This window comes from Emys orbicularis, chromosome 6 (genome assembly GCF_028017835.1).
Source record: "Emys orbicularis isolate rEmyOrb1 chromosome 6, rEmyOrb1.hap1, whole genome shotgun sequence".
Taxonomy (NCBI): domain Eukaryota; kingdom Metazoa; phylum Chordata; order Testudines; family Emydidae; genus Emys; species Emys orbicularis.
In genome coordinates this window covers 43,708,744-43,734,669 of record NC_088688.1, presented here as the reverse complement: position 1 = coordinate 43,734,669, position 25,926 = coordinate 43,708,744, and the positions used below count along the sequence as shown (strand labels likewise).

Sequence of the window (25,926 nt, the reverse complement as noted above, 5' to 3'; positions counted from 1 at the left end):
GGCACAAAGATATACAGACCAATAAAATACTGGACTAGGTTTTAAAATTCATGAGCAAAGCTCTCTATTTTTAACAGATGGTCAGTCTATACAAATATTGGAGAATTAGAGTTTGCTTATGGCCTGGCTTCCAAGGTTGCTGAGCACTCAGAAATCCCATTGAAACCACCTCTAAATATCAGCCCATAATTAATGTCTCAGTTTCCCAATCTGGATAGAGAATTTGAAGGTGCACCCTGCTGAGGCTGGGCTGAATTAACATCCCAGAACGTGATTACTAAATTAGAGATCAGATAAAGAAAGCCTAGTTTCAGACACTTCTTTAAATTAAGAGTATTTGATGGCTTTGAATAGCAGTTATCTTTCCACTTCACACTAACAACTCTTTGTGCCATTTCTTCCTACTTCTGAGACTTCAAGGCAAAACAGGCAGAGAAATTGGCATTACTGAAAATCATAATGTTGAGGGCTGCTTAGAGACCCTGAAACAGTTTACTGTTTTGATTAGAATGCTTGCTTTGTTAGAGACACAAACTGTATTAAAGCCATACTAATGAAAGAAATGGATTTAATGAATTTTTGGCATAAACATGTAAATCGTCTTCAAAAATTTCAATTTCTTGGATTATATTCAACTTCTCTCCATTCAAGCGTCCCACAATGAAAAATCTAGTTCCTGTCAAGCAATTCAATATTAAGATGGTACATGAACTTTGGCATACTAAAGTGTCTTAAAAAAGCCAGAGGCCAAAGAGGAACAATATGCCTGTATTAGTCAGCCATACAGACTACAGGCAAGCAGAACAGAATCAATCTAGTATTTTAAATAGCTGATTAAACTGGGAAGCAGCTTTAACCATGTGTTCCATGGCACACTTTCTTTGGGAAAAGAGTGCAGTGAAACAGCCAATGCAACACTGGCTGAAGACCCCTTCTGAACTTCTAAGACCACCTTACTCACAAACAGAAAGGCAGGCTTGATGCTTATTCCCTGGAGAAAGTAACTAGGTTCCTGTCCTATGTTACTAAATTATTGAAAATTCAATCCACTCCCTATTTAAGTAGCAGAATCAGATTTTTGTTCTGTAACAGAAACAAAGTTTAGCTCTCACGCATTAATATGTTGTGCTGTCAGGAGCTATGGCAATTTGGGGAATCTATGTACAACTTACGAATTCTGGTTGATTTTATGAACTTGCTGCATCACTGAATGCCATAGGCCATGTCTATGCTACAGGAACTATAGCAGCAAAGCTACAGTGCTGCTATAGTTCCTTCAGCATAGACATGGCCCATGGCACTTCCTTCAGCAACATTAGCTAGGTTGACGGAAGATTCGTCTGTCGACCTAGCTGTATCTACACTTGGGCTTAGGTCAACATAGCTACATAACTCAGGGGTGGATTTTTCACACCCCTGAGTGACATAGCTATGTTGACATAAATTTTACACCAGGTCTCAGCGTATGTGGATTTCACCTTGTGCTGTCAGAGCTGAGTCAGGTATCTCCCAGCCCATTCAAACTGGAACTCCTTGGGATAATGGGTTGGAGAAAACGGATTCTCCTAGCTTCAGCAAATTTCTCTGCAAGGGGGCAACAATATGTTTATTTTGCATATCACCTTGTTATAGTGATCATTCATTTGAAAAACACTTACTATACAAACCAAATAGTATTTGTACTATAATTAGTCATATTACATATACAGAAAACTAAAATAATCAGATTCCAAAATAAATGGAAAATAAATTAAAATAACCAAACAATACATTAAAATATTTTAAATAAAGTAATTAAATTGAATCCTTTATCTATGGTTTGTTAGTTTCAAAATAATTAAATTCAGATTCCACATTTCTTTTCATATTCAATTTAGTTTCACATTTCTTTATGTGCTTTGTTATATTGCCATGTGGCCCTTTTTGCTGTTTTTATAACTTCTTTTGGTGGCTCAAACTTGAAACATGGCTCAGGATTTACCAGCCCCACTTGGATAAGAGGACAGTGTCCTGTCTAGTCTGAATGGTGTCTTATCTTTTTGAACAAAGACTGAACACACTCTCTTCTCCTGTATTTGAGTGGGGTAAAATTCAGACAAGCCTGGCAACCTGGGTTAATGGGAACTTTAGAAGACCACATTTAAAAAAAAAAAAAGTCTTGCCTGTTACCAGGACAATCAAGGGCCATAAATTTTGAACTGTATTTTGCAGACCCTGCAAACTTTCAATCAAATCCTGCCCTTTAGGCTCAGGGGACTTCCCAGCCCTTCTTGGGCCTGGACAAGGAGGAAGGGAAAATAGCCTATCCAGCTTCTCTCTCCTTGGCACAGGAGGCCCACAGCAACCCTTGTTGGTAACTCTGCTGGTTACAACTGGGGTTTCAAACAGGCTCGCCTGCAGTTGGCTCCTTTTCACCTTACTCCCTCTTTTCTCCCTGGCCAGAAGAGCTCAGCTGGCAGCAACCTTCCAACTGCTGGTATCTGGCTCTGTTCTGAGTGAAGAGGCAGTAGATGGACAGCCCTCTTTCCCAGAGCTGGTTCTGGTTGGATGGGAGAGAGGGAATCTTGCCCCAACCTCTCTACAAGATCGCAGGTCTTTAGAGGATTGGAAGGAGAGGTTTTCTCCAAATGCAGATTATTCCCGGTGACCGCTTCCTTTATCTGCCTCTCTCTACATTGAAACCTCCCAAAAATCTTAAAAGGCCATGTCACATGACCAAGGATGGGCACAACTACCTTACACACAACTACCCTTAAGTGGCCAAACCATACCGCCACAAGAACTTTTGCCAAGTTTGTGTGTGTTATGTGCCTCAGCTATCACGTGTCCCTGAAGTAGTAAACTGTAAACCAGAGTACCCACAAGGCTGTAGCTCTGGAAAAGGGAACCAGCACTTGTTACAGCTAGTTACAATGCCCAGGCAGATAGACTGTCAGATCTCCGCTCTCACAAAGGGGTACTAGACGGAAGAGCTGCACCCCAATAGTGTGCCCAGGAATACAAAGTCAGAGGCAGTGCTAGGGCTCTGCTCTGACCCAGGAAGCTTAAAAGCACACAGGCCCAGCATATAGGCCCAAAAAGCAGCCTGCAAAGTGTCCAGCAGGGGAGCTTGACCAGGGCTATGACAGAAGCTTGTTGCAGCTTGTGGTAGCTATCCCACTGTGCAACTGGCCGCAGGGTGCTTTGGGAAGGGTTTGCAATGCCTCATGGGGCAGGCACAGCATCACATGATGCAGGTTTCCCCAATCCCATTGTTCCATGGGCATCTTACCACATTGCCAGCTGCTTTTCAACTGAAGTGGTTGGGTTGGGTTGGGGGGCCTCTGTGCACAGCACTCTCTCCCCACACACATGCTTCTATGTTCAATAGCACCAGCATTCCTCCACATTAATGGCTTGCTTTGTGTCCAGGAGCAGATCAGCACAGCAAACAAGGGCTGTCAGAAATGGTGTTTTGAAAGGAGAGGGGCACATGTCTCCAGGACAGCAGAGTTCAAAACAATGAACAGAGTGGTCATTTGAGGCAGTATGGAACAGCTTCAGAGGCCAATTACAGCGCAGAAAGCAATCAAGCTTCTACACTGGCAAAAGAGCACTGGAGCCTCTGCGCAAATAGCATTACGACTCTTGTCGAGTTTTTTTTTTTTGCAGCGCTGCAACTGAGGAGTTTCTGCACACAAAGTGGCTTGGCAGTGTGTATACGTCTGCAGTTTGAGCACAAAAAGCTGCTTTACTGCACAGAAACTTGCCAGTGTAAACAAGCCCTAAAACACAAAACTTCAAGGATTATTCTTCCCTTTTTAATTTTCTCTGCTGCTAAACCCACTACCGCACTTAGATGCAACTTTAAACAGTACCCGCAAGAGGCTCATAATAGGAATGTTTAAGGGAATAGAGAGAGCATCTCCTCAAAGACTGGAATCTGTTCTGTTTCCTCTTACAGTATTCATTTTCACAATCTGACAAATAGCAAAGGGCAAAACATTTGTGTGAAGACCACAGTGAGGAAATCATGGTGAGACTCCTCCCACCCTTGAGAAGAGAATGTCCACCAAGTGTTAGCTGGCTTTAAGATCGGTCTGCTGTTCTATCATATCCCACAAGTGATCCAAATGAAGCCTGTATAGTGTTTACTGAAATAGTTTCCACATAACTAAACAGGAAGAAGACCACTCCTCATTAGATCTTTGCTCCCTTATGAAACCAAACTGGAGGTCAGACAGAGGCATTGGCAGAACAGCACTTTTTTTTTTTTTTAAAGGGGGAGGGGAGGGAGATGACTGGAACTGTGCTTCAAGAATGACCCATTGTAAGGATATACCTAGAGAAATATTTGGTATGGGGCTATGGCCTTCCAGTTCTGCCATCTATACATGAGGGTGCATTAAAAGAGAGCCCCATCATTCCCTTTAGAAATAATTTACTGAAAAACCCTGTTACTTACGTGCGCTTTCATTTCAGTAGCTACTGTTCTTGACATCATGATACAGCAGATGAGCGTTACCAGTATGAAGTAAAGTGCATACATGAAGCGGGTGCTTGTAGATTGCTTTATCTTGGGGCAGCATTTGCAGCACAGGGAGCAAGCAGCAGTACCACAGCAACAGGCCAACTAGAAAGGCAGAAACAGACAAGGTTATTCATTCCGACAGCATCATCTCATTTTAACTGACTAATTTCGCTGGGGCTGCTGGTAGACTTCCTAAACATTCCAGAAATAGACAGTAATCAGAGGGGGATGTATTATCCTAGGTGCGATGGCCTGCTTCATTGCCAGTGAAGGGTAAAACCAAGACTAGCTCTAATAATTCCACAACTAAGGGTATGTCTACACTGCCGCGCTAGTTCGGCGGCTGGGGATCGAAGTTCCGGGTTCGATTTATCGCGTCTGGTGTGGACGCGATAAATCGAACCAGGAAGTGCTCGCCGTCGACTGCGGTAATCCAGCTAGACGAGAGGAGTACCGCGGAGTCGACGGGGAGCCTGCCTGCCGCGTGTGGACCGCGTCTGAACCGCGGTAAGTTCGAAGTAAGGTATGTCGAATTCAGCTACGTTATTCACGTAGCTGAATTTGCGTACCTTACTTCGACTTGGGGGGTAAGTGTAGACCAAGCCTAAGAGTAAGAACAAAATGTACTTCTGCCATCCTAAAAAGGTTTTCTGCATTCTTAGGCAGCTCCTGGTACCGGCCCCATCCTCCCACTTGATCCAGCAGTACAAATTCACTCCAATGACAACGCCCTACCTCCCAACACACACATACACTCCCCCCACTGATAGTGGAAATAAGTCAAAGGACCTGCACTAAAAGGGCACCGACTCTATGGCAACTGTAATAAAAACAAAGACAAGATGGCTTAATTTGTGATCTGAACTGAAGATAAATTTTACCTTACAAAGACTGTGTATAACGGTACTGATTGAATGAGAAATTGGAGTCAGTGTTTAAATCATTTTATCAAAAGCATACTGCACTCTTCATTGACGTTAACTTGTTAAAGGTGCTCTCTCTCTTTATTCAGATGTTATTTGAGTACTTTCCTTTTTAATAAAAATATTCAGAACCTTTTATAATGGGATTTGAGTGAATTAGGAAAGTTTTGACCAGCAGGCAATCATTTATTCTCTGTGCTCAAAGCAAAACTTAACGTTTCCTTACAGCTAATGTTAAAAAAATTGTATAGTACACAGATTAAGAAAAGAGCGTCTGTACATCTGGGTATAGTGCTTAGAATCTAAGCCTTAGATTATCCACAAAGTTTGTTTTTAAAGTCATAAGATATATTTAGTGCATAATCAGCAATAACCCAAATTTAGGTGAAGAACATTATGGCTGCAAAAGGAAGCACTCAAATCAGCAAATGCCAAAGTTAAAGTTGCTCAGACAGACATGGCCATGCCGCATTGTGTGCGTGCATTTTAACAGTTTAAAGAATCACATACTACCTTTCACCAGGACCATGCCTCATTCAGTGGGCAAGATAGAGACTGCCTAGTGAAAGACGTATTAATTCAATATTTCTTTTTATCCTATTATTCGGTTTGTGGCCACATGCCTTATACTATCCCATCCAATCCAACATTTGCACTGAATGATCAAGGACTTCTGCAGACTCCTGCCTCATTCACTATTCACTGTTTAACTTTTTCAATGAATGAAACAGAGGTACTCAAAACAATTTCTTTCACTACACACACTGCTTCGTTCATCATCTGACCCACACAGTGAATGAGGCAGAGGTCTCATTGTATATGCACAAGGGGGTCAAATTAAAATTGCATGGATAGCCCTAACTTTGGCACTTCATGACTTAAATGTGAAGCCATTCTGTTCATTAGAAGTGCCCCATACATATGTATTTCTGAAGTGGAAGACAAACTACTGCAGTTTTGATTATTTTTAATAGGCTAAGTTAACATCTACAAATCAACTATAGGCCAGACAAATAATTCAACCAAGCTGTAGCAAGTTACTCATTCAGCAGACAGAAACCCTGATACCTCAGAATTTACCAGAAAAGGGATAAAGTATCAGAGGGATAGCCGTGTTAGTCTGTATCCAAAAAAACGAGGAGTCCAGTGGCACCTTAAAGACTAACAGATTTATTTGGGCATAAGCTTTCGTGGATAAAAACCCACTTCATCAGATGCAAGGTGCTATCCACGTATACAAGAAATCAGTCCCTGCCCCAGGAGAGAAAGATGCTGACACCAATATGTTGACCACAGAAGTTTCGCAGATTTATATCTTGGAAGCCAGATTTCAAGTTCAGCACTAATTTGAACCCCTAACAAAGAATGAAAATTTTAACAAAATGATCAATGCAATCTAAACTATGTACTCACTATCATGATAGTGAGTATGTTCCATTCACCTCACTTCCTGGTTCCTATTACTATAGGGCAAGGGTTCTCAAACTGTGGGTCGGGACCCCAAAGTGGGTCACGACTCCATTTTAATGGGGTCGCCAGGGCTGGTGTTAGACTTGCTGGGGTCCAGGGCTGAAGCCCAAGGGCTCCAGCCCTGGGCAGTGGGGCTCAGGTTACTGGCCCCGTGCCTGGGGCTGATGTCCTTGGTCATTGGCCCCCACCCACGCAGGATGGTGGGGCTCAAGCTTTGGCTGTGTCCCTGCCATGTCTGGGGTGGCATGGCTTGGGTGGGCTCAGGCTTCACTCCCCCCACCTGGGGTCGTGTAATAATTATAATTTTTGTTATCAGAAAGGGGTCACGGTGCAAGGAAGTTTGAGAACTGCAGCTATAGGGTCAAAATATTCTCCACAGGACCTATTGCCTGCTGCAGGGTAGCAGTGGATTCCATTAACATAGTAAAGTCAAGAGACGAGAAGACGTTGGTGAAATGTTTAGTTTCTCCCCACCTTTTACACTAGTTTGCTTTAATAATAAAGCAATCACTGAAGATTTATAGTTACGGTTCAATTTATAAAGCAAGCAGGAATTTTAGTTTACTCATTATGGATTAATATTTTTCAGCAGAGTTCTAGTTTCCATGAGTTAGGCATTAGGCTAGAGTACATACATACATTCACAATGACACACTCATAAATCTTATGTCTGCACTCTATCTTCGGTTTGGAATACCACAGAAAAGTCTGACAGTGATTACAAGCATAGGGTTACTATATTTGAACGTTAAAAAAAAAAAAAAAAAAAAAAAAAGACACTCCACAGGGGTGTCGGCCCCGCCCACAGTTCACCCTAGGTTCCGTCCCCTCCCCGCTGGGCCCCGCCACCGCACCCCTCCTCACCAGCGGTTTGCTGCATCCCTCCTCAGTCCCCCACCCACAGCTCGCCTCCTCCCACGTGCCACTCACCTTCTCACTCCCCTGCCAGAAACCCCCATGCCCGCCCCGAGAACCCCTGCCTGCCGCTGGCTCGCCGCTTCTTGCCTCCTCACCCCTGCCTACTCAACCCCTGCTGCTCACCGCTCGTCTCTTCACTCCGCCCCGCTCCCTACTCACCCCCTCCTGCCGCAGGTCCCTCTGGCTCCTAGGATCAGGGGCAGTCAAGGGGTCTCCACGAGCTGCGCCCGCCACAAGCTGCCCCCCCCCCCCCGACTCGAAGAGCCAGAGGGACCTGCCGTGGGGTGAGGTGGGGAGTCCTGGTGGTGCTTACCTGGGGCAGCTCCCAGGAAGCAAGCATCTGGCAGGTCCCTCTGGCTCCTAGGGTCGGGTCGGGGATGGGGGAGGCTCACTCTCCCCGCCCCTGCAAGCCCTGCCCCTGCAATCCAATCACAGGATTGGGCAGGAGGGAGTCAGTGCAGCACGCGGAGACCCCCTCCACCTCTGTGCCTAGGGGCCACCCACACTGCAGGCTCCTGCCGGTGGGCAGGTGCCGGGAGCTGCCCCAGGAAGTGCCACCAGCCCCGGGACTTTGGACTTAGGGTTACCATACGTCCGTATTTTCCTGGACGTTTTAAGATAGATATTTAAAAATTCCTCTCAGACAGCGATTTAAGAACTAAAAAGCCAGACATGTCCAGGAAAATACAGACATATGGTAACCCTATACAAGCATTGCATAAAAAACAAGGCCTTGGCTTTCTACCGATATTTATAACCATACCTCCATCTTTCAGACTATTCTACTGAGCAGTCAGGGCTTTAGTTCATACAGATGAAATCTGACAAAACATTAGAAGGAATCAGCACCCATTTTGCTCAGTGTATATTCCAGAGGGTGCAGTTCTCACCAGAGAGGAAGTCAAGTATTTTTGAAAATAGAAAGTTCACTAAGATTGGCATTTTAATCTTTCCGCTGATGGCAGTTAGTTTGCTGGAGAGAGACACTTGTGACAGCAGTACAGAAACCCTATGTGGGCTTTTCTACACTATTTTTTAAAAAGGTTAGCCAATTGATTTAAACTACCATTTTTTCCTTGCATGGACACAGTGCAATACTAGTTACCTCCACTGAGCATGATGGGGCATACCCTAGACCAGGGGTCGGCAACCTTTCAGAAGTGGTGTGCCGAGTCTTCATTTATTCACTCTAATTTAAGGTTTCACGTGCCAGTAATACATTTTAACGTTTTTAGAAGGTCTCTTTCTACAAGTCTATAATATATAACTAAACTATTGTTTTATGTAAAGTAAATAAGGTTTTTAAAATGTTTAAAAAGCTTCATTTAAAATTAAATTAAAATGCAGAGCCCCCCAGACCGGTGGCCAAGACCGGGCAGTGTGAGTGCCACTGAAAATCAGCTCATGTGCCGCCTTTGGCACGCGTGCCAGAGGTTGCCTACCCCTGCCCTAGACTCCTAACTCAGTCAAGGTAAATAGCATCACGCTGCAAGTCGATGATGGTTAGATCAAGGTTCGTTAACACACCCCATCCTAACATTGACCCATTTTTCTAGTATATGCAAACCCTGTATGACTTTGTAAATTCCCACCCTATTTCAACCTCAAAAGAGAGATTCATTAACCTGTTTAAATAATCAAGTAGTGTAACAGCATGAAAACCAATTTACCATCTTAGGCCCCAAACCGATAAAGACTGACACACACATGCTGAACTTAAGGACAGTGAGTACCCTGATGAAATCAGTGGAACTATTCATGGTAGTAAAAGTTAAGCGTGTGTGTGAGTATTTGCAGGACTGGAGCTGTACATTGGGCTCCTTCTCCCTGCTGTTTTCACAGGACATCACAATTTAGCAAGATGTCTTTTGGTGGAGAAAGTGTCTCAGAAATGCCACCAAATATTCCATTTAACCATTATGAGAAATGCTTCTGAGCAGGTGGTGAGCTTCAAGCTTGCTGTGCAAAATAGCTAGTTTCTTTATGATATCTTCCTATGGTTTATGTATGAAGCTCAAATCTGGATATCCAAACACACCGAGTCTAGAAAAAGATCAAATTGACAAAAATCAAAGAGTACCAAACTTCTAAAAAACTGCCTATTTATGTGGAATGCAGACTTAAATATGACTCATTTTCTCCCCTCTAAATTATTGCTTACGATATAAAATTAAGATTAAACAGGAAGCTTGCAGCTATTCCACAGAGCAAAAATAACACTTAATTACTTCATTACTTCAGCATTATCTGGGCGATAAGATTTGCAAAGGATGTGGTCAATGACTTGTGAATACCAAATGTCTACCAAACTTTAGCAACAACGTCCAGCATCAATTGTCCCTAGACAGCTAAGTTAAGAGAGAAAATAGGCCGAACTCTTGTACTTAGTTTGGGGACAACTATTCTTTTGGCCAAAGAACTTTCATTTTACAAATGAGCGTCCAGAGAATGAACTACTAACAAATGGCGCACCTAATTATTTAAGCACAAGGTGCCACAGTGGCAAGTGTCTGACACATTAGGAGCTAGGTCCTATTTTATTGGTTATTGAAATTCCTGTTCTGTTACATATGCTTTGAGGAGTTTCTCTAATGGGTTACATAGATCTTACAATGATTTGTTTTAGTGGAAAATTGTGCACATGAAGTAACTAATTTAATTGAAGGGAATATTTTGTTCATTTCTTTGTCTTAGTCTCAACTAGCTTTTTAACACTTCCCCCCCTTAATATTCATAGCTGACTGTGCCGCTTAAACCAAGATATTTTGTGATGGGTATAAAATTAAGGTGATTTGCAATCTATTTTAATGCATAGTTGTGGATCCACCCCCCCGCCTCCCTGCGTATGAACCGGATGTATTTTTCTGAAGTCAGTTTTAAATGTGTGGCAAATCACACATACAAACATGGCCTGGGTGTGCCCGTTCACCTACTGCTGCAGCATGCCTGCCAGTAATTTGCATTTTCAAAACCAGCACCAGGTGACTGTCCTGCACAACGTCCTAGGACTGTGCTGTGGCAGAAGATAGCTTTCTCCTTAAGGCAGCATATACAGCGGGAGGTAGCACCATTTCAGCAATGGGTTTAACTGAAACAGGGCTGAGGATAAACTAATGTTTAGACTAAGATTTTCAGAGTTATTTTTAGTAAAAGTCATGGACAGGTTGCAGGCAATAAACAAAAATTCACGGAAGCCTGTGACTTGTCTGACTTTTATCCTTAACTATGGTTAAACTCTAGTCATAGCAGAGGTTAGCCACAGAGCTGAACTGCTGCTGAGTATATTTTGGACTTAGTTACCACAACTGTTTAGCTGTAAATGTAAATGTAACTATCTGGCATAGATTCATAGAGTTGAAGGCCAAAAGAGAACCTTAGATCAGCTAGTCTGTCACAGGTCATTAAATTTCACCCAATTACCCCTGTATGGTGCCCAATAACTTGTGTTTAGCTAAAGCACATCTTCCAAAAAGACAACCAGTCTTGATCTGAAAACATCAAGAGAAGGAGAAGCTACCACCACCCTTGGTAATTTATTCCAGTGGATAATCACCCTCACCATTAAAAAAAAAAAAAAAAAAAAAAAAAAGTGCCTTATTTCTAATTTGAATTTGTTGGGATTCAGCTTCCAGCCATTGGTTCTTGTTATGCCTTTCTCTGCTAAACTAAAGAGCCCTTTAATACCTTGTATTTTCTCTCCTTGAAGAGACTTATACACTGTAATCAAGTCACCTCTCAATCTTTTCGATAAGCTAAACAGATTGAGCTCTTTTAAGTCTCCTTGTAAGGCATTTCCTCCAGCCCTCAAATCATCTTTTCTGCACCCTGTCCAGTTTTTCAACAGTCTTTTTAAAATGTTGACACCAAAACTGTACACAATATTCCAGTATCAGTCTCACCAACACTGTATACAGATATAAAATTCCCTGTTTACACATCCAAAGGTCATATCAGCCCTTTTTGCCACTGCATTTCACTGGAAGCTCATGTTGTATTTCTTGTCCACTCTGAAAAGGATTTAGGCATCACAGTCACTGAATACTGGATACTGTCCCTCAGTTTGTATGTATGGCCTGCATTCCTTGATGTCTAACTTAGCATTTGGCTGTATTAAAAACACATTTTGTTGGAATTGGCCAAGCTTACCAAGTGATCCAGAATGCTCTGCATCACTCCCTTGTCCTCAGCATTATTTACAACTCCACCAATCTTTGCGTCATCTGCAAATTTTATCACCAGTGATTTTATATTTACTTTCAGATCAGTGATGAAATGTCAAATAGCACTGGGCCTAATACTGATCCCTTTGGAACCCCACGGGAAACACCCACATTTGATGATGAGCTCAGTGGTCTCCTCCCTCACCCTCTCTAGCTGATTATCTCAAAGGGTACGTCTACACTTACCTCCGGGTCCGACGGCAGGCAATCGATGTTCTGGGATCGATTTATCGCGTCTTGTCTAGACGCGATAAATCGATCCCGGAAGTGCTTGCCGTCGACGCCGGTACTCCAGCTCGGCGAGAGGAGTACGCGGCATCGACGGGGGAGCCTGCCTGCAGCGTCTGGACCCGCGGTAAGTTCGGACTAAGGTACTTCGAATTCAGCTACGTTATTAACGTAGCTGAATTTGCGTACCTTAGTCCAAAGTGGGGGGGTAGTGTTGACCAGGCCTTAGCAGCAGCTGGATCCGAGCAGCTCATCCCCTGCACCTCCCTCTAAACCAGTGTTTTTCAAAGTTTGGGTCGCGGCATGTAAGGCACTGGGTCGCCTTGCTCAGCACTCAGGGACCCTAGTGGCTCTGGTCAGCACCACCAACTGGGACTTTAAAAGTCCTGTTGGCGGTGCTGCCCAGCTAAGGCAGGCTAGTACCTACCTGTTCTGACACCGCACCGCGCCCCGGAAGTGGCCAGCAGCGGGTCCGGCTTCTAGGCAGGGGGTCCCGCCCCGAGCACCGGCCAATGGGAACTGGGAGGGTGGTGCCTGCAGGCAAGAGCCGCGCAGAGCCGCTTGCGTACCTCTGCCTAGGAGCCAGACCTGCCGCTGACCACTTCTGGGGGGCAGCGCGGTCCACGGTGCCAGGACAGGTGGGAAGCCTGCCTCTACACCCCGGCTGCGCCACTGACCAGGAGCCGCCAGAAGTAAGTCTGCGCCCCAACCCCGTACCCCAATCCCCTGCCCCAGCCCAGAGCCCCTCCTGCACCCCAAACCCCTCATCCCCAGCCCAGAGCCTGCATCCCCACCCCAGATCCCTGACCCTCTCCTGCACCCCAACCCCCTTCCCTGAGCCCCTCCTACACCCCTCATCCCCAGCTCCATTGGGTTGCAGACATCAACAATTTTCTTCAACTGGGTCCCCAGGGGAAAAAAAAGTTTGAAAAGCCACTGCTCTAAACTGTTCAGATCAAATGGGCTTCTGCTAAGAGAGGCAGCTGACTGGGAGAGGTAAAGGAACCACAGAGTATGTCTACACTGCAGTGTAAGCCCAGGGTTTGAACTCAGGCTAAAGCCTAACCCCCCTTCTAGCTACACAATAATTGTGCTAACCCAGAGCTTGGACCCAGGGTCCCAGGACCCCACAGAATTGGAGGGTCTGAGCCGGAGTTAAGCTGGGATCTATTGCTTTGCAGTGTAGACACTGCCCCACTGGACTAGTGCTTTGAGACTCTGTCAAAAGTATCCCACAGGCCAACTTTCTTCGTCCTCTGGACAGTCAAGTTCTCACATTGCACCACAAAAAGGTTAGAGCAGCCTCATTTTGGAATGGCATTAGGAAGTCTAGGATATAGGTGATGGGGCTCAAGCCTGCACATTGCATTGTAGACACTGGAGCAGAAAATTGGGACCCACGGTTCAATAATTCCTAACCTAGGATTAGGAATAGGAATAAAGTGTAGATGCTCAAACCCTAGGTTAACAAACTCAGGGTCTGCTAATGCCTATTCTACTAACCCAGGGTTTACGGTACAGCATAGACATACCCTGAGTTGCTGGAAGAAGTCTCTACATAGGACAAAGGAGGGGTGAAGTAGTCATGAGGACAAACTGGAAATAGGAGGACCCATGAGATGGCACTTTACTGAAGGAAGATATGCGTATTGTTCAAGTTTTAGATTATTTCTCTCTGCCTTCTATGCTCACTCTTCTAAGAGCTGGTCCACACTAAGCCCCCACTTCGAACTAAGATACGCAACTTCAGCTACGTGAATAACGTAGCTGAAGTCGAAGTATCTTAGTTCGAACTTAAAGGTACTTACCGCGGGTCCACATGCAGCAGGCAGGCTCCCCCGTCAACTCCGCCTACTCCTCTCGTGGAGCAGGATTACCGGCGTCGACGGCGAGCACTTCCGGGATCGATTTATCGCATCTAGACAAGACGCGATAAATCGATCCCAGAAGATCGATTGCTTGCCGCCGAACCAGCGGGTAAGTATAGACGTACCCTAAGAAAGTATCCAAAAAAATTCACCAGAACGTAAGAAAAAACTCTGCTGGACCATACACCTAGCCTAAGAAAACTATCCCTAGCATCCTGCTGCATCCAACTCTGCAGCAGTTCAGATTTAAGCATTTTTAATTCCCCACTCAGAATGTTGTAAGGCAAATTTCTTCACACTTGAGTCTTTAGGGATGTCAAGTCTCACTCAATCTGTAAAACAGGCCATTTGGGATGATAAAGAACTCTTCTATTTCATTAAGTTGAAAACTTTGGTATCCTTAGGCACTATACAAGATGGTCATTATCTACTTTTGTCTCAAATACAGGAGTGGGGTGAATAACTGCTAGGATATTTGTGAGGCGGAATTATAGTACAAACACTTTTGAAAAAATAACCAAGTGAGGGGAAATAATTTAGTTTTTAGCTTCAAAACCATCACTCCTTTCAGTGAACGTTCTCCAATTTAACCCTAATGTTCAAAATTGGGAAATGTACAAACAGGATAACATAGATTACCATGCATTACATATCAGCGGAAATAAGAAAAATCTATAATTTAGATTTTTCTAAAATAATTGCCTGAACAATATATAAAGCATAGGAACAAGAAAGCAGTACAAGTAAAGTCTACATACTGATTTAACCTCAGTGTTAGCTGGAACAGCTGCTTTAGTTTTGAGTAAATAGACAGTATCCTTCTCCATGAATATGTTTTGTCTTTAAAAGGAATTTTTTGCATTGAGTTCACCAGGCCTTTAAAAAAATTTTTTTTAAAGCTAGTGTTAAAGCTTTCATACAAACAGACAAAAGCCAGGAAACCAGAAATCCAGAGTAAAAGTTAACCCTTTCTCAACTTACAGTGCACTTGAAAATAAATAGTGTAAGTAATAGCCCAAATCAGTGAAAGGCTTCTAATTTAGGTTATTGTCACTATAGCTGGTCAAAAAGCATTTAGCAAAACAAAAAAATATATATATATATATATATGCAAAGTTATTTCCATTTTGCAGGACTTAAAATGGACCAATTTTTAATGTTTTGCTTTTTCCCCCTCCATATTTTTTGTTTAGCATACACTCTTTTCCTACTGAAATCAGTATTTTCATAAAAAGAAAAAAAATTCAAAAATGATTTTGGAAAAAAATTCTATAAAATTTTGATTATAACAGTAAATAATGTTCTGGAAAATTGTGATCTTGTCAATCATTTTCACAAAAAATTTTGGTTTTAGGGGAAAACATTTGTGTTTAAACAAAAATTTTATGTGAAAAATATTGACCAACTACTTATCAGCTTTTAGATTTATCTTGCTGCCATTTTCAGCGTGTGGAACACCTCACCACATATTTAAACATTATTTGTGCATGTGGAATGTCTAGTTTCTGAAAGCTTCCATATACTGACAACACTGATGTCGTATCATAAAGTTAGTGGTCATACCAGACTATTGGTTCTAGATGGCTCTCTTCAAAATAATGTACTTAGATCAAGTTTTTCAAAACAAATGGTGCTGTAAGAAATGCAATCCCTAACAATGTTTACGTCTATACTTACCTGCTGGTTCGGCGGCAAGCAATCGATCTTCTGGGATCGATTTATCGCGTCTTGTCTAGACGCGATAAATCGATCCCGGAAGTGCTCGCCGTCGACGCCGGTAATCCTGCTCCGCGAGAGGAGTAGGCGGAGTCGACGGGGGAGCCTGCCTACCGCGGGTCCACACGCGGCAAGTACCTTTAAGTTCGAACTAAGATACTTCGACTTCAGTTACGTTATTCACGTAGCTGAAGTTGCGTATCTTAGTTCGAACTGGGGGCTTAGTGTGGACCAGCCCAATCTCTCAGATTCTTTTCCAATGCGTTCTTACACTTCAGTTTAATAACTACTAGTATTTTACACTGTAAAAAGCTTTAGTTCTGTGGGAACAATAAAATGGCAGTATGCTTGTGAATGGCAATATGCTTGTGATTCAGTAGTTTTATCTTAAACAAAGGATGCCTAAATGCAACAAAGTGTACAAGTTTCTGCTAAAACCCTTCTATATGCAAGGATTCCTTTTCAAGTAAAAGTAGTTTTAATCTCAGCATCAAAACTGATTTACTGTGTTGCCTTGGGCAAATCATAAAGGTCATATTTTCAAAAATGTGCATGAAGTGAGGATTGTAAATGCTATGGCTAATTTAGAAGCATAGTTTAAGGACCCCATTTTTGAGAGTCTGTCTAAATCCTCATATCTGTTTCCCCATCTATGAAATGAGGACAATATTTATCTCCTGTACCAGGGTGTTAAAAGTAGGAGTTAGCATTTGTACGGTGTTCTGATGGTATTATTACATAAGCAATTATTAGCATGTCAAAATATGTTAAATTCTTGTGGTGTTTGAGCCGAATGAAAATGCCATTAATTCTTCAGATATAAAATTAACATGGAAATAATTTAAGAGTGTGGTGGGCTTCAAATGGTTAATTACCATGTTAACCACCTGTTTCAAAGGAGTCCTGAAATTTATAAGAGATTTGCTACCCATATAGTATCTCACCCAGTAAATCATAATACTTTCCCTATGCTAATACATCTTGCAGTAGTGTACCAGCATATCTCCTCCCTCCTGATGGGAGAATCTCTTCATTACTGAGACTCACCTAAGCCAGTACAAGTAAGGTTTGCACCTGCTTCCATTCCCATCAAAGGGTTTCCTTGCCTTTTAATTGTACTAGCCCTGTTCTTATGCAATACTTATTCTGAAACTGAGACAGAGTGGCTGTTCCAAAATTGGAATGTCACTAAGTAGCCACTTCATAACAGGGTTGGGGAAGAAGTGTAAACAGAGATTAAACAATAAAGCAGTCTAAACTGCAAGACTAGAGAGCTATAGGAATGAAGAATATCTTCTGACTAGCTACATATTTCTAGAAAAAGGATAATCTTGACATCTTTGTATTAAAGGGAAACCACTAACTTAAAAATATAAACATTGATTTTTTTAACCTACTGTTGTTGCAAGTAGCTCCAAAGTCATGATAATTGAAAGAGACAAACTAAAGAAACAGGTTCTCTTTTTCTCTAGTTTATTCTGTGTATTTAACAGCACTATCTACTCCTGTGACAGATATTATAATTAAGGCTGTGATTTAGTCATGGAATCTGTGACTTCAGCCAGTGCTGTCTGGGAGCTGCAGGGTATCCCCGGAGCTCCCAGCCGCCGCTAGTAGCAGGGGGGACCCCCGGAGCTCCTAGCTGCCAGCGGAGGGGGACCCCAAGCCCCCATTGGTGGTGGGGGCCCCTAGAGCTCCCAGCCTGCCCACAGCTGCCCAGGCTCCCCATTTAGTCATGAATATTTTTAATAAAAAAGTCATGGACAGGTCACGGACAATAATGAAAAATTAATGGAAGTCCATGACCTGTCCCGGACTTTTATTAAAAATATCCATGACAAAATCTTAGCCTGAATTATAAACCCACACAATATCTTTGGGACCATATTATGTTAAGTTTCTGTAGCACTGTGGGCCAGGGATTGTATGCAATTCCAGATGGCAGGGTTATCACCGCTCCTCCAGGAACCAAAAAACAGTGGGGGTGATAAAGGTGAATAACCTTGATTTAAACACCTCCAGAGAGGTACCACCCCCTGGGGAAGCTTGCCTACACTGGTTCAAACTGGGCTGGCTAGAGACCTAAAGAAAGGGCTTTGGGCATAGAAAGTCTGAGTTCAAATTGACACTGGCTTTCTTTCTGATCCAGTAAACAGACAGGACCTTCTGTCCCAGGGGGACCCAACCCTTGGCGGAAGAGTTGGAAAGACTAGGCCTACTTGGGCCCCATAAGACTGATGGGTGACTCCTGGTAAACTTTTAGCACATGAATAAGAATGTTTATTGTTTTTTATATGTTTTCTCCGTAATGCTTTTATCTTAAGAGTATATGTCATTGCCCAGAAGGGGCTGTGTGGTACCATGTAACTGCTGGCAATAGGGTCATAGCCCCAAGAGAGAAAGTGAAGTGCAGGTACTGGCCTTCAGGCAGACTGGCTTGCTGGAGATATTGCAGTGTAGGGCAGTGGGATAAAGGTCCCTGCCCACAGATATCTGGAAACCTGACTGGGCAATCCTGGACTAGACTATGAAGGCTGGAGGGGTAGGGGTAGAGATAGAGGTGCAGTTACCCTGAAACTGTGACAACTGGATTTTGCCATTTGCCCTGTATAACTAGTTCAATCTCTTACTAACGATCTATACAACAACAAGAGAGGGGGGAAAAGGCCTGGAAAGCCACAAAAATCTGCCAGGTGACGGAGGGGAGGTAAGCAGTGATGGAGGTGAAATGAATTTTCACTCCTTTTTAAACTAACTAGTTCAGGCTGGCAGTGTCTCCAAGTGCAGTACAGCTGTGGAATAAGCATTTCTTATATGGAGATCATCTCCAAAGGACAAGGTCTCTTAAATATTGTAGTAGTAGGGTTGCCAGCTCTGAAATGCAGAAAAGCCAGCCACTGACCTGCTCCCCAGGTCCCCACCAGCCTGACTCTCCTCATCCCTTCCCATGCAGGCAGTAGTGCAGGTGGGGACTTGGGGGTGGTTCATGGCCTCTTTGCCTGTTACATTCCCATGAGCTTCCACACTCAGCCCCCTCCCAGGAGCCCCAGCCCTTGAGTAAGCCCCCATTACCATGCCATCCCAGCAGCCCCTGCCTTCTCCACCCTGGTCTCCACCACCTTCTCTCTCCCTGATGGTGAGCCTCAGGTCCGTCACGCACTGTGAGTACCTGCCATGGGTTTGGCAGGTTGAGGGCCTGGCCTACAGAGTGGCACCTGGGTACTGTGCCAACCATGCTCCACTTCAAGCCACGTGACTTGTGTGCACTGTAAGTTATATGCTGGCTGCAGTTTACAGAGGGAACATCGGTGCCATGACAAAAAAAAAAGAAAAAGAAAAAAAAAAAGGGCAAATTGCCACTGGCAACAGGCAAGGCACTACAAAAACCAGCCAGACCAGTTAAAAACTGGCCAGGTAGCAACCCTGTGTAGTAAAAAGAGTTGCCAACATTCAAGGGCAAATTTGGGGAGGATCTTGTAAGACAACACAGGCAGTGCGGGAATCCTGCCTGAGCTGCAAGGTTCTCCCCTCCAGCAGCTAGAGGCCACTCTACCACTTATTTAGCAGACAACCATAGCAGCTCTATGCATTATCACAGGGCACCCCAGTGGGCGCCAACAGGCCAGAGTTCTGGAGCAGGCTCAGCATAACCCCTTCCCTGAGGTTGGCTGCAGCAGCAGCAGTCTAATTCCCTCTGCCACCACAGTGCCAAAAGGAGGAGTTAATGGAGAAGGGCCCAGGGGAAACCCCTGCAAGCTGGATACAGGGAGCAAGCTACTGGAGCCTGACAGACAGTTGGGGCTGGAGGAAGTGGAGGGCTTGCTGGTGGAGTTGGGAAGGCAGACAGTGGGGAGCCAGGGAAGCCAAAAGCTGTGGGGAGAAGAGGGGAGAGAGTTGGGGCCCAGAAGAGCCAGGGCCTGCATTTTTGTGCACACATTTTGTATGTATCCAAGGTTGAATTTTCAACCTTTAACTGTCATCCACACATTGCGGATAGGGATGGGGAATTGAAAAGCCAGAAGACAATCCAAGAGCAAGATATATAGATTTTAAAAAAACAGCACAAACTTGATTTTGAGATCTGATTCATTTTAACTGAGAGTGAAAATGAATCAGAACGGAATATAGTATAAATCTGATATAGTATACCATACTCAGGCAGTACTGGGTATAGTATAAATCTGATATCCCATTAAAGACAGGTCTTATTGCACTTTATCACAAGATATGATTGCTAAATGCAGAGTGGTATTGATTGAGGAAGCAGCTTACATAATTTGACAGCTAGACCTGTAAAGTTGGCTTCACAGGATTTTAAATATCAATAATTACATAGGATCCAAATGGAAATTTTTGACAAGACGTATTATATTCTCACCAATTACCTAATCACTACACAATATTGTCATCTAAATCATTTCATATTCAATTTGCATTCATTTAACACTGGAAAAACCTATCCATTTTAATCAAGATTTTCCACAATCAGCTGCTTTTCTCAAACATGAGCTCAACTTTACTCTCATGAGACAAACTACAGAAGAAAAGCCAACTGTAAAATCCTGTTTCCTGTAAATTTAAACAGATGTTTTTATATAATCGAAAGCAACCCTCTATTGTGAAGGTCTTGTATAGACTATATCCTCCATTACATTCCAGGGGGGAGGAAGGGGGAAATCTACTAAAAAACTGACAAAATTCCAAAAAACAAAACAAAACAAAAAAAACCCAGACTTCATTCCTGTTATAAATGCATTACAAGAATGAGGGTTCTAATGTGCTCATTTTAAACAAGTTTGGAAATTTTCTGTTTTGGATCAGTTGTAGAGATTAGATTTTGTAAACTGAAATATTTTCAGAGCGGGATTCCAGTATCCACTTGGCAAGGATACATGTCACACAGCACAGTTAATTAATACTAGATGTCTTATTGTTATTAATTTTGAGTCAGAGTTAGAAATACTGAAGCATGACTGTTAAAAGTTCGGCAGTATGCCATTGTAATGGCTAACAACAGGATTTTTGTTCTGAGAAATCAGAACACAGTTATTTAGATAGGCAACACCAAGTGGATGTTTGGCATTGCTTGGTCTTGAAACAAAGTAACATTAATTCATATACTGTCCTAGGAGAATTTGTTCTCCATTCTTAAGGCCAACAAGTTATACAATAAAACTAACTACTGGTACTTTGAAATTAAACCCAGTAATTTTTCCCATGACTAGCACAAAGTCTTTGATATGAACCACAGACATCAATAAGGAATAGGTCTCTCTAGCTCAAGAGGGTGGGTGTCAATATTCTAATGGAAATATAGAAAAGCAAACAAAAACCAACAAAACAAGGAGACGTGAGAGGCAAAGGTGCTTCTTAATAGAGAGGTACTGTTAGTATATAGGCTTGTTTGTCAGCCTGAGATAGAATTTTGGATTTGACTTTTTGATACTCTTATTTTTTATACTAATATGTGTAAATAAAAGACAAAGACACTGTGTGTGTTGCTTCTGCCTGGCCAGATGGGTTAGTATAATGGGAAGAGACAAGAGATAGAACTAAAGTGTTACATGGTATGGTGGGAGTGCAATATATGAGCATACACTGAAAGGCTGCCTGGCGCTTCTAACTGGTTGCTTGACCTTAGCTTACGAGGAGGGGCAAGGAGGTTCGGGGGCGGGGAAGGCATAAGACACCTAAAAGCTAAAGAAAGGCCTGGCCTTGGCCAGAACACAACCTCACTCCTTACCCCTCCCATGGGATATAAAAGAGATGGAATGAAGATTCCCCCCCTCCCACCCCCAACTCTTGACCCTCCAAAATGGAACTTGACCATAAGTTGTAAGGGGTATGACTAGGCGCATGCACTGCAGGTATATTTGGGCCTGCTAAGAAGGAGGAGGTGGGAATGGGGAACAGGGACACAGGCAAGGCTCTGTGGCGTCAGAGCTGGGAAGAGGGTCACGGAATAAATGCTTTGCGGCATCAGAGCTGGGAACAGAACACTGGGAAACAGACTCCGCCAGCGTGTAGAGCTATGGATATGCTTGCTTTGAACTAACCCCAATAAACATTGCATTGCCTGCACTTTGGTCTTCTGGTCTTCTGCTTTCTGTCTGTGTGACAAGAACCAGGGGTGGGGATGAAGGGAAAGCCCTCTTACAGGTACCATGCCTTCAGCCTGAGTTCTTTATGCAGACATGCTTTCACCATGCTGAAGGCAGAGTGAAGCTTATACTTTTGGGAATAAAAAGGCATATTATTATGGTCAATAATAAAAAGGATAAAAAAATAGGTAAAATAGTGCCAATAGTGGAAGAGTAGCTGACTGATTAATGTAACTTTATTGCTTTGGCACAAATTGGTGGAAGAAGAGATGGTCTTGCCTCTCCTTGATGATTGATATAGTACATGCAGCAGGCCACGTAGTCATGATCTTGATGGATGTGCCCTTGATTAATGGAAAGAAGTAGATACAGGCTTTCCTGACAGGTCTCAGTTCAAGGAGGTTGATGTGCAGAAGAGAGACTCCTGAAGCGTCCATTTGCCTTGAACAGTGTGTCCCTCTAGGCACACTCCCCCTTCCCAAGAGTGATGTATCCAATGTTATGGTAATGGTAGAAGGCGATTGGGTGAAAGCAACTCCTATACAGACCTTGAACGGGTCCTTTCACCAATTGAGTGAGCTCAATACTTGGCGAGGGTCAGATACTAGCTTGCCTAGGCTGTGCCTTTTTGGAATATAGAATGTTCTGAACCATCCTAAAAAGCAGTGAAGGTGTAACCTGGTGCATTGTGTCACACAGGTACAGGCCGCCATATGACCCAGCAATTGGAAACAATTTTTTGCCAACATCTGGCGGCTTATCAGTATTGTTAAAGTCGTACACCTGTCCACAGGAAGGTAAGCTCTGGCTGTTAAGGCATTCAGAGAAGCCCCTTTGAAGTTTATTTGTTCTAGTGAGGTCAAAATTTAATGTGGATAAATGTAAAGTAATGCACATTGGAAAAAAATAACCCCAACTATACATACAATATGATGTCTATCAGGGATGGTCGAGACAGTATTTTGTCCTGCCATGCGGGCAGGGGACTGGACTCGATGACCTCTCGAGGTCCCTTCCAGTCCTAGAATCTATGGGGGCTAATTTAGCTACAGCTAGTCAGGAAAGAGATCTTGGAGTCATCATGTATAGTTCTCTAAAGACGTCAATGCAGTGTGCAGCGGCAGTCAAAAAAAAGCAAACAGGATGTTAGGAATCATTAAAAAAGGGATAGAGAATATCTTATTGCCCTTACATAAATCCATGGCATGCCCACATCTTGAATACTGCGTACAGATGTGGTCACCTCATCTCAAAAAAGATATACTGGCATTAGAAAAAGTTCAGAGAAGGGCAACTAAAATGATTAGGGGTTTGGAAAAGAGGAGACTAAGGGGGGGGATATGATAGAGGTATATAAAATCATGAGTGATGTGGAGAAAGTGAATAAGGAAAGGTTATTTACTTGTTCCCATAATATAAGAACTAGGGGCCACCAAATGAAATTAATGGGCAGCAGGTTTAAAACAAATAAAAGGAAGTTCTTCACACAGTGCACAGTCAACCTGTGGAACTCCTTGCCTGAGGAGGTTGTGAAGGCTAGGACTATAACAGGGTTTAAAAGAACTATAAATTCATGGAGGTTAAGTCCATTAATGGCTATTAGCCAGGATGGCTAAAGAATGGTGCCCCTAGCCTAGATGGATGGCAGGAGAAAGATCACTTGATCATTACCTGTTAGGTTCACTCCCTCTGGGGCACCTGGCATTGGCCACTGTCGGAAGACAGGATACTGGGCTGGATGGACCTTTGGTCTGACCCAGTATGGCCGTTCTTATGTTCTAAGTGGACTTTTTGATGTTGAGCTGAAATCCTAGCCTACGAGACAGGGACACTCATCTGTACTGCAGAGAAAACGTTGTTGTACAACCAGCCCTTCCAATTGTCAAGGTTAGGGAAGATGATTATTCCCAGTCAACATAGGTGAGTATCTACCACCATCATGACCTTTGAGAATACCCTTGGGGGCAGAGGAAAGGTTGAAGGAAAGCACTCAATATTAGATGTGATTCTGACTGTAAAACGGAGAAATCTCTTGTGAGAGAGGTGAAGAGCAACATGAAAATATACAACCTGAAAGTCAAGGGCCACAAACCAATCCCTGAAATCTAATGATGGAATTATAGATGCGAGAGTCACCATCCTGAATTTCTGTGATTTCACAAAGGCATTCAAGAGCCTGCGATCTAATATTGGTCTCCATCCCCTATTCTTTTTTGGAACCAGAAAATAGTTAAAAGAGAAACCTTTCCCCCGGTGCTGGACTGGAACTAGTTCTATGGCTCTTACACATAGGACAGAGGTAACTTCCTGTCTCTGTAATGGTTCATGAGATGGGCCCCTGAAAAGGGCCGGGGAGGGGGAGTGGAATCAGGAGGAAGGTAAAATGGGTGGAGTAACCCGATGTTATATCTTTGAAACCCCAATTTGTCAGAAGTAATCTGTTCCCAGGCAAGTCAAAAATGTAAAATCTGATTGCCAAAAAGATAGGAGATGGGTAGGGTGGTGCAGCTGCAGATTCTCAAAGTGAGGATGTTCCTGGCCCTTGACCAAACCATCAGAAGTAGCTGAGGATGACAGTTGGGCAATGGTAACGATTGTGGTAGGGGCATCACTTCTTCTGATGCCTTGGTCTCTTTCTAGTTGACTCTGTGGATCTAGGATAGTTAGAAATTGGACAAGTCGGGATCTCTGCATGGTTTGAGATCTACTAAAATTTTTTATTTGCAGGTGTGCATATTCTAAGAGATCCGAGTGTGGCCCTTGAGTCTTTTAAGGTATACAGGGATTTGTCTGAGGACTCTGAAAAAAGTTTGAGTCCATCAAAGGGGAGGCCTCCCACAGTGTTTTGGGCCTCCCTAGGAAAACCAGACAGCTGCAGCTTAGATGCTTGATGCATGACGACAGCAGTGGAGATGAATCAAGCTGTAGAATTGGCTGCCTCTAGGGAGGCTTGCCATGTTATCCTCACTAAGAGTTGACCTTCACCCATAATGGCTCTGAACTGTTTTCAGTGTTCCTCGGGGAGATACAAATTATAGTAAATTAAACAGCTGTGTCATTTTGCCATTAGAGCTTGGTAATTTGTGATCCTGAATTACAGGGTTGCTGAAGAGTAGCTCTTGCAACAGAATAGATTAAGTTGTTTTTGGTCTTTATCATAAGGCATAGACTTTGCATGATGCTGTCTGGCATGTTCACTGACTACGTTCACAACTAAAGAATTTGGTGGTGGGTGGGAGAATAAGAACTTAGAATTTGTGTCTGCCGATTTATATCTAGGTGATGCCATGGCAGGCCAGTTTAGTTTTAGCAGGTTTCTAAAGAGCCTCACTGACTGGTGATGCAATTCGTGCAGAGAATTATACATCTTACATTCGACAAAGTTTATGTTGTGACTCTTGGACCTCTTCTAAAGAAATTTGGAGCAAATCAGCAATGTTTCATCAGCATGTGAAACTGTTTAAAATTGTCAGCCAAAGAAGATGGTAGAGGCATTATCTGGCAATATGTGTAGAGATATTTTGCTCCTCAAAAGTTTCCTCCTGAGGCTAAGGCTGCTGAGGAGGAAGAGCGGGAACAGGAGAATGTCTTTGTCTATGCTCCCCATGGAAATAGCCAGGAGCTCTTGAGAACTGCTGGCAACAAAGAGTCCAGGTTCCAAATATGATGGTAAATATAATACTGATGTGGACCATAAGGTAGAGGAGGGAGCATACAGGATTGATCATTCTAATGAGGAGGGACCCAAAAGTTCTTTCTCCCAAGCCACTTTCCTCTCAGGGTAGGTGACCAAGGAGAGGTCTTCTCCATGATAAGATGGGAGATCCTTGAATAGAGATGTGGGAATCCCCAAAATGATCCTGAACATAGTCCAAGAGCATGGCAGATAATGAAGGTAAAGTAGTTGTTTACCCTGTGCAGCAGTTAACAGAAAGGTAGAAGGCAACAGGGAAAGAGATGGACTCAGCAATC

At 43.3% G+C, this 25,926-nt stretch overlaps 1 protein-coding gene across 1 annotated transcript in view; it reads right to left on the bottom strand.

Moving 5' to 3' along the window:
• Positions 1-24,154, bottom strand: part of SERINC5 (serine incorporator 5) — a 54,799-nt gene extending 30,645 nt beyond the window's left edge. Inside the window, exons 1-2 of the mRNA XM_065405883.1 lie at positions 24,047-24,154; positions 4,445-4,612 (exon numbers count right to left, since the gene is read on the bottom strand). Coding sequence (XP_065261955.1) covers positions 4,445-4,612; positions 24,047-24,154 — 276 coding nt within the window. The remainder of the gene's footprint in view (positions 1-4,444; positions 4,613-24,046) is intronic.
• Between the last annotated feature and the right edge of the window lie 1,772 nt (positions 24,155-25,926).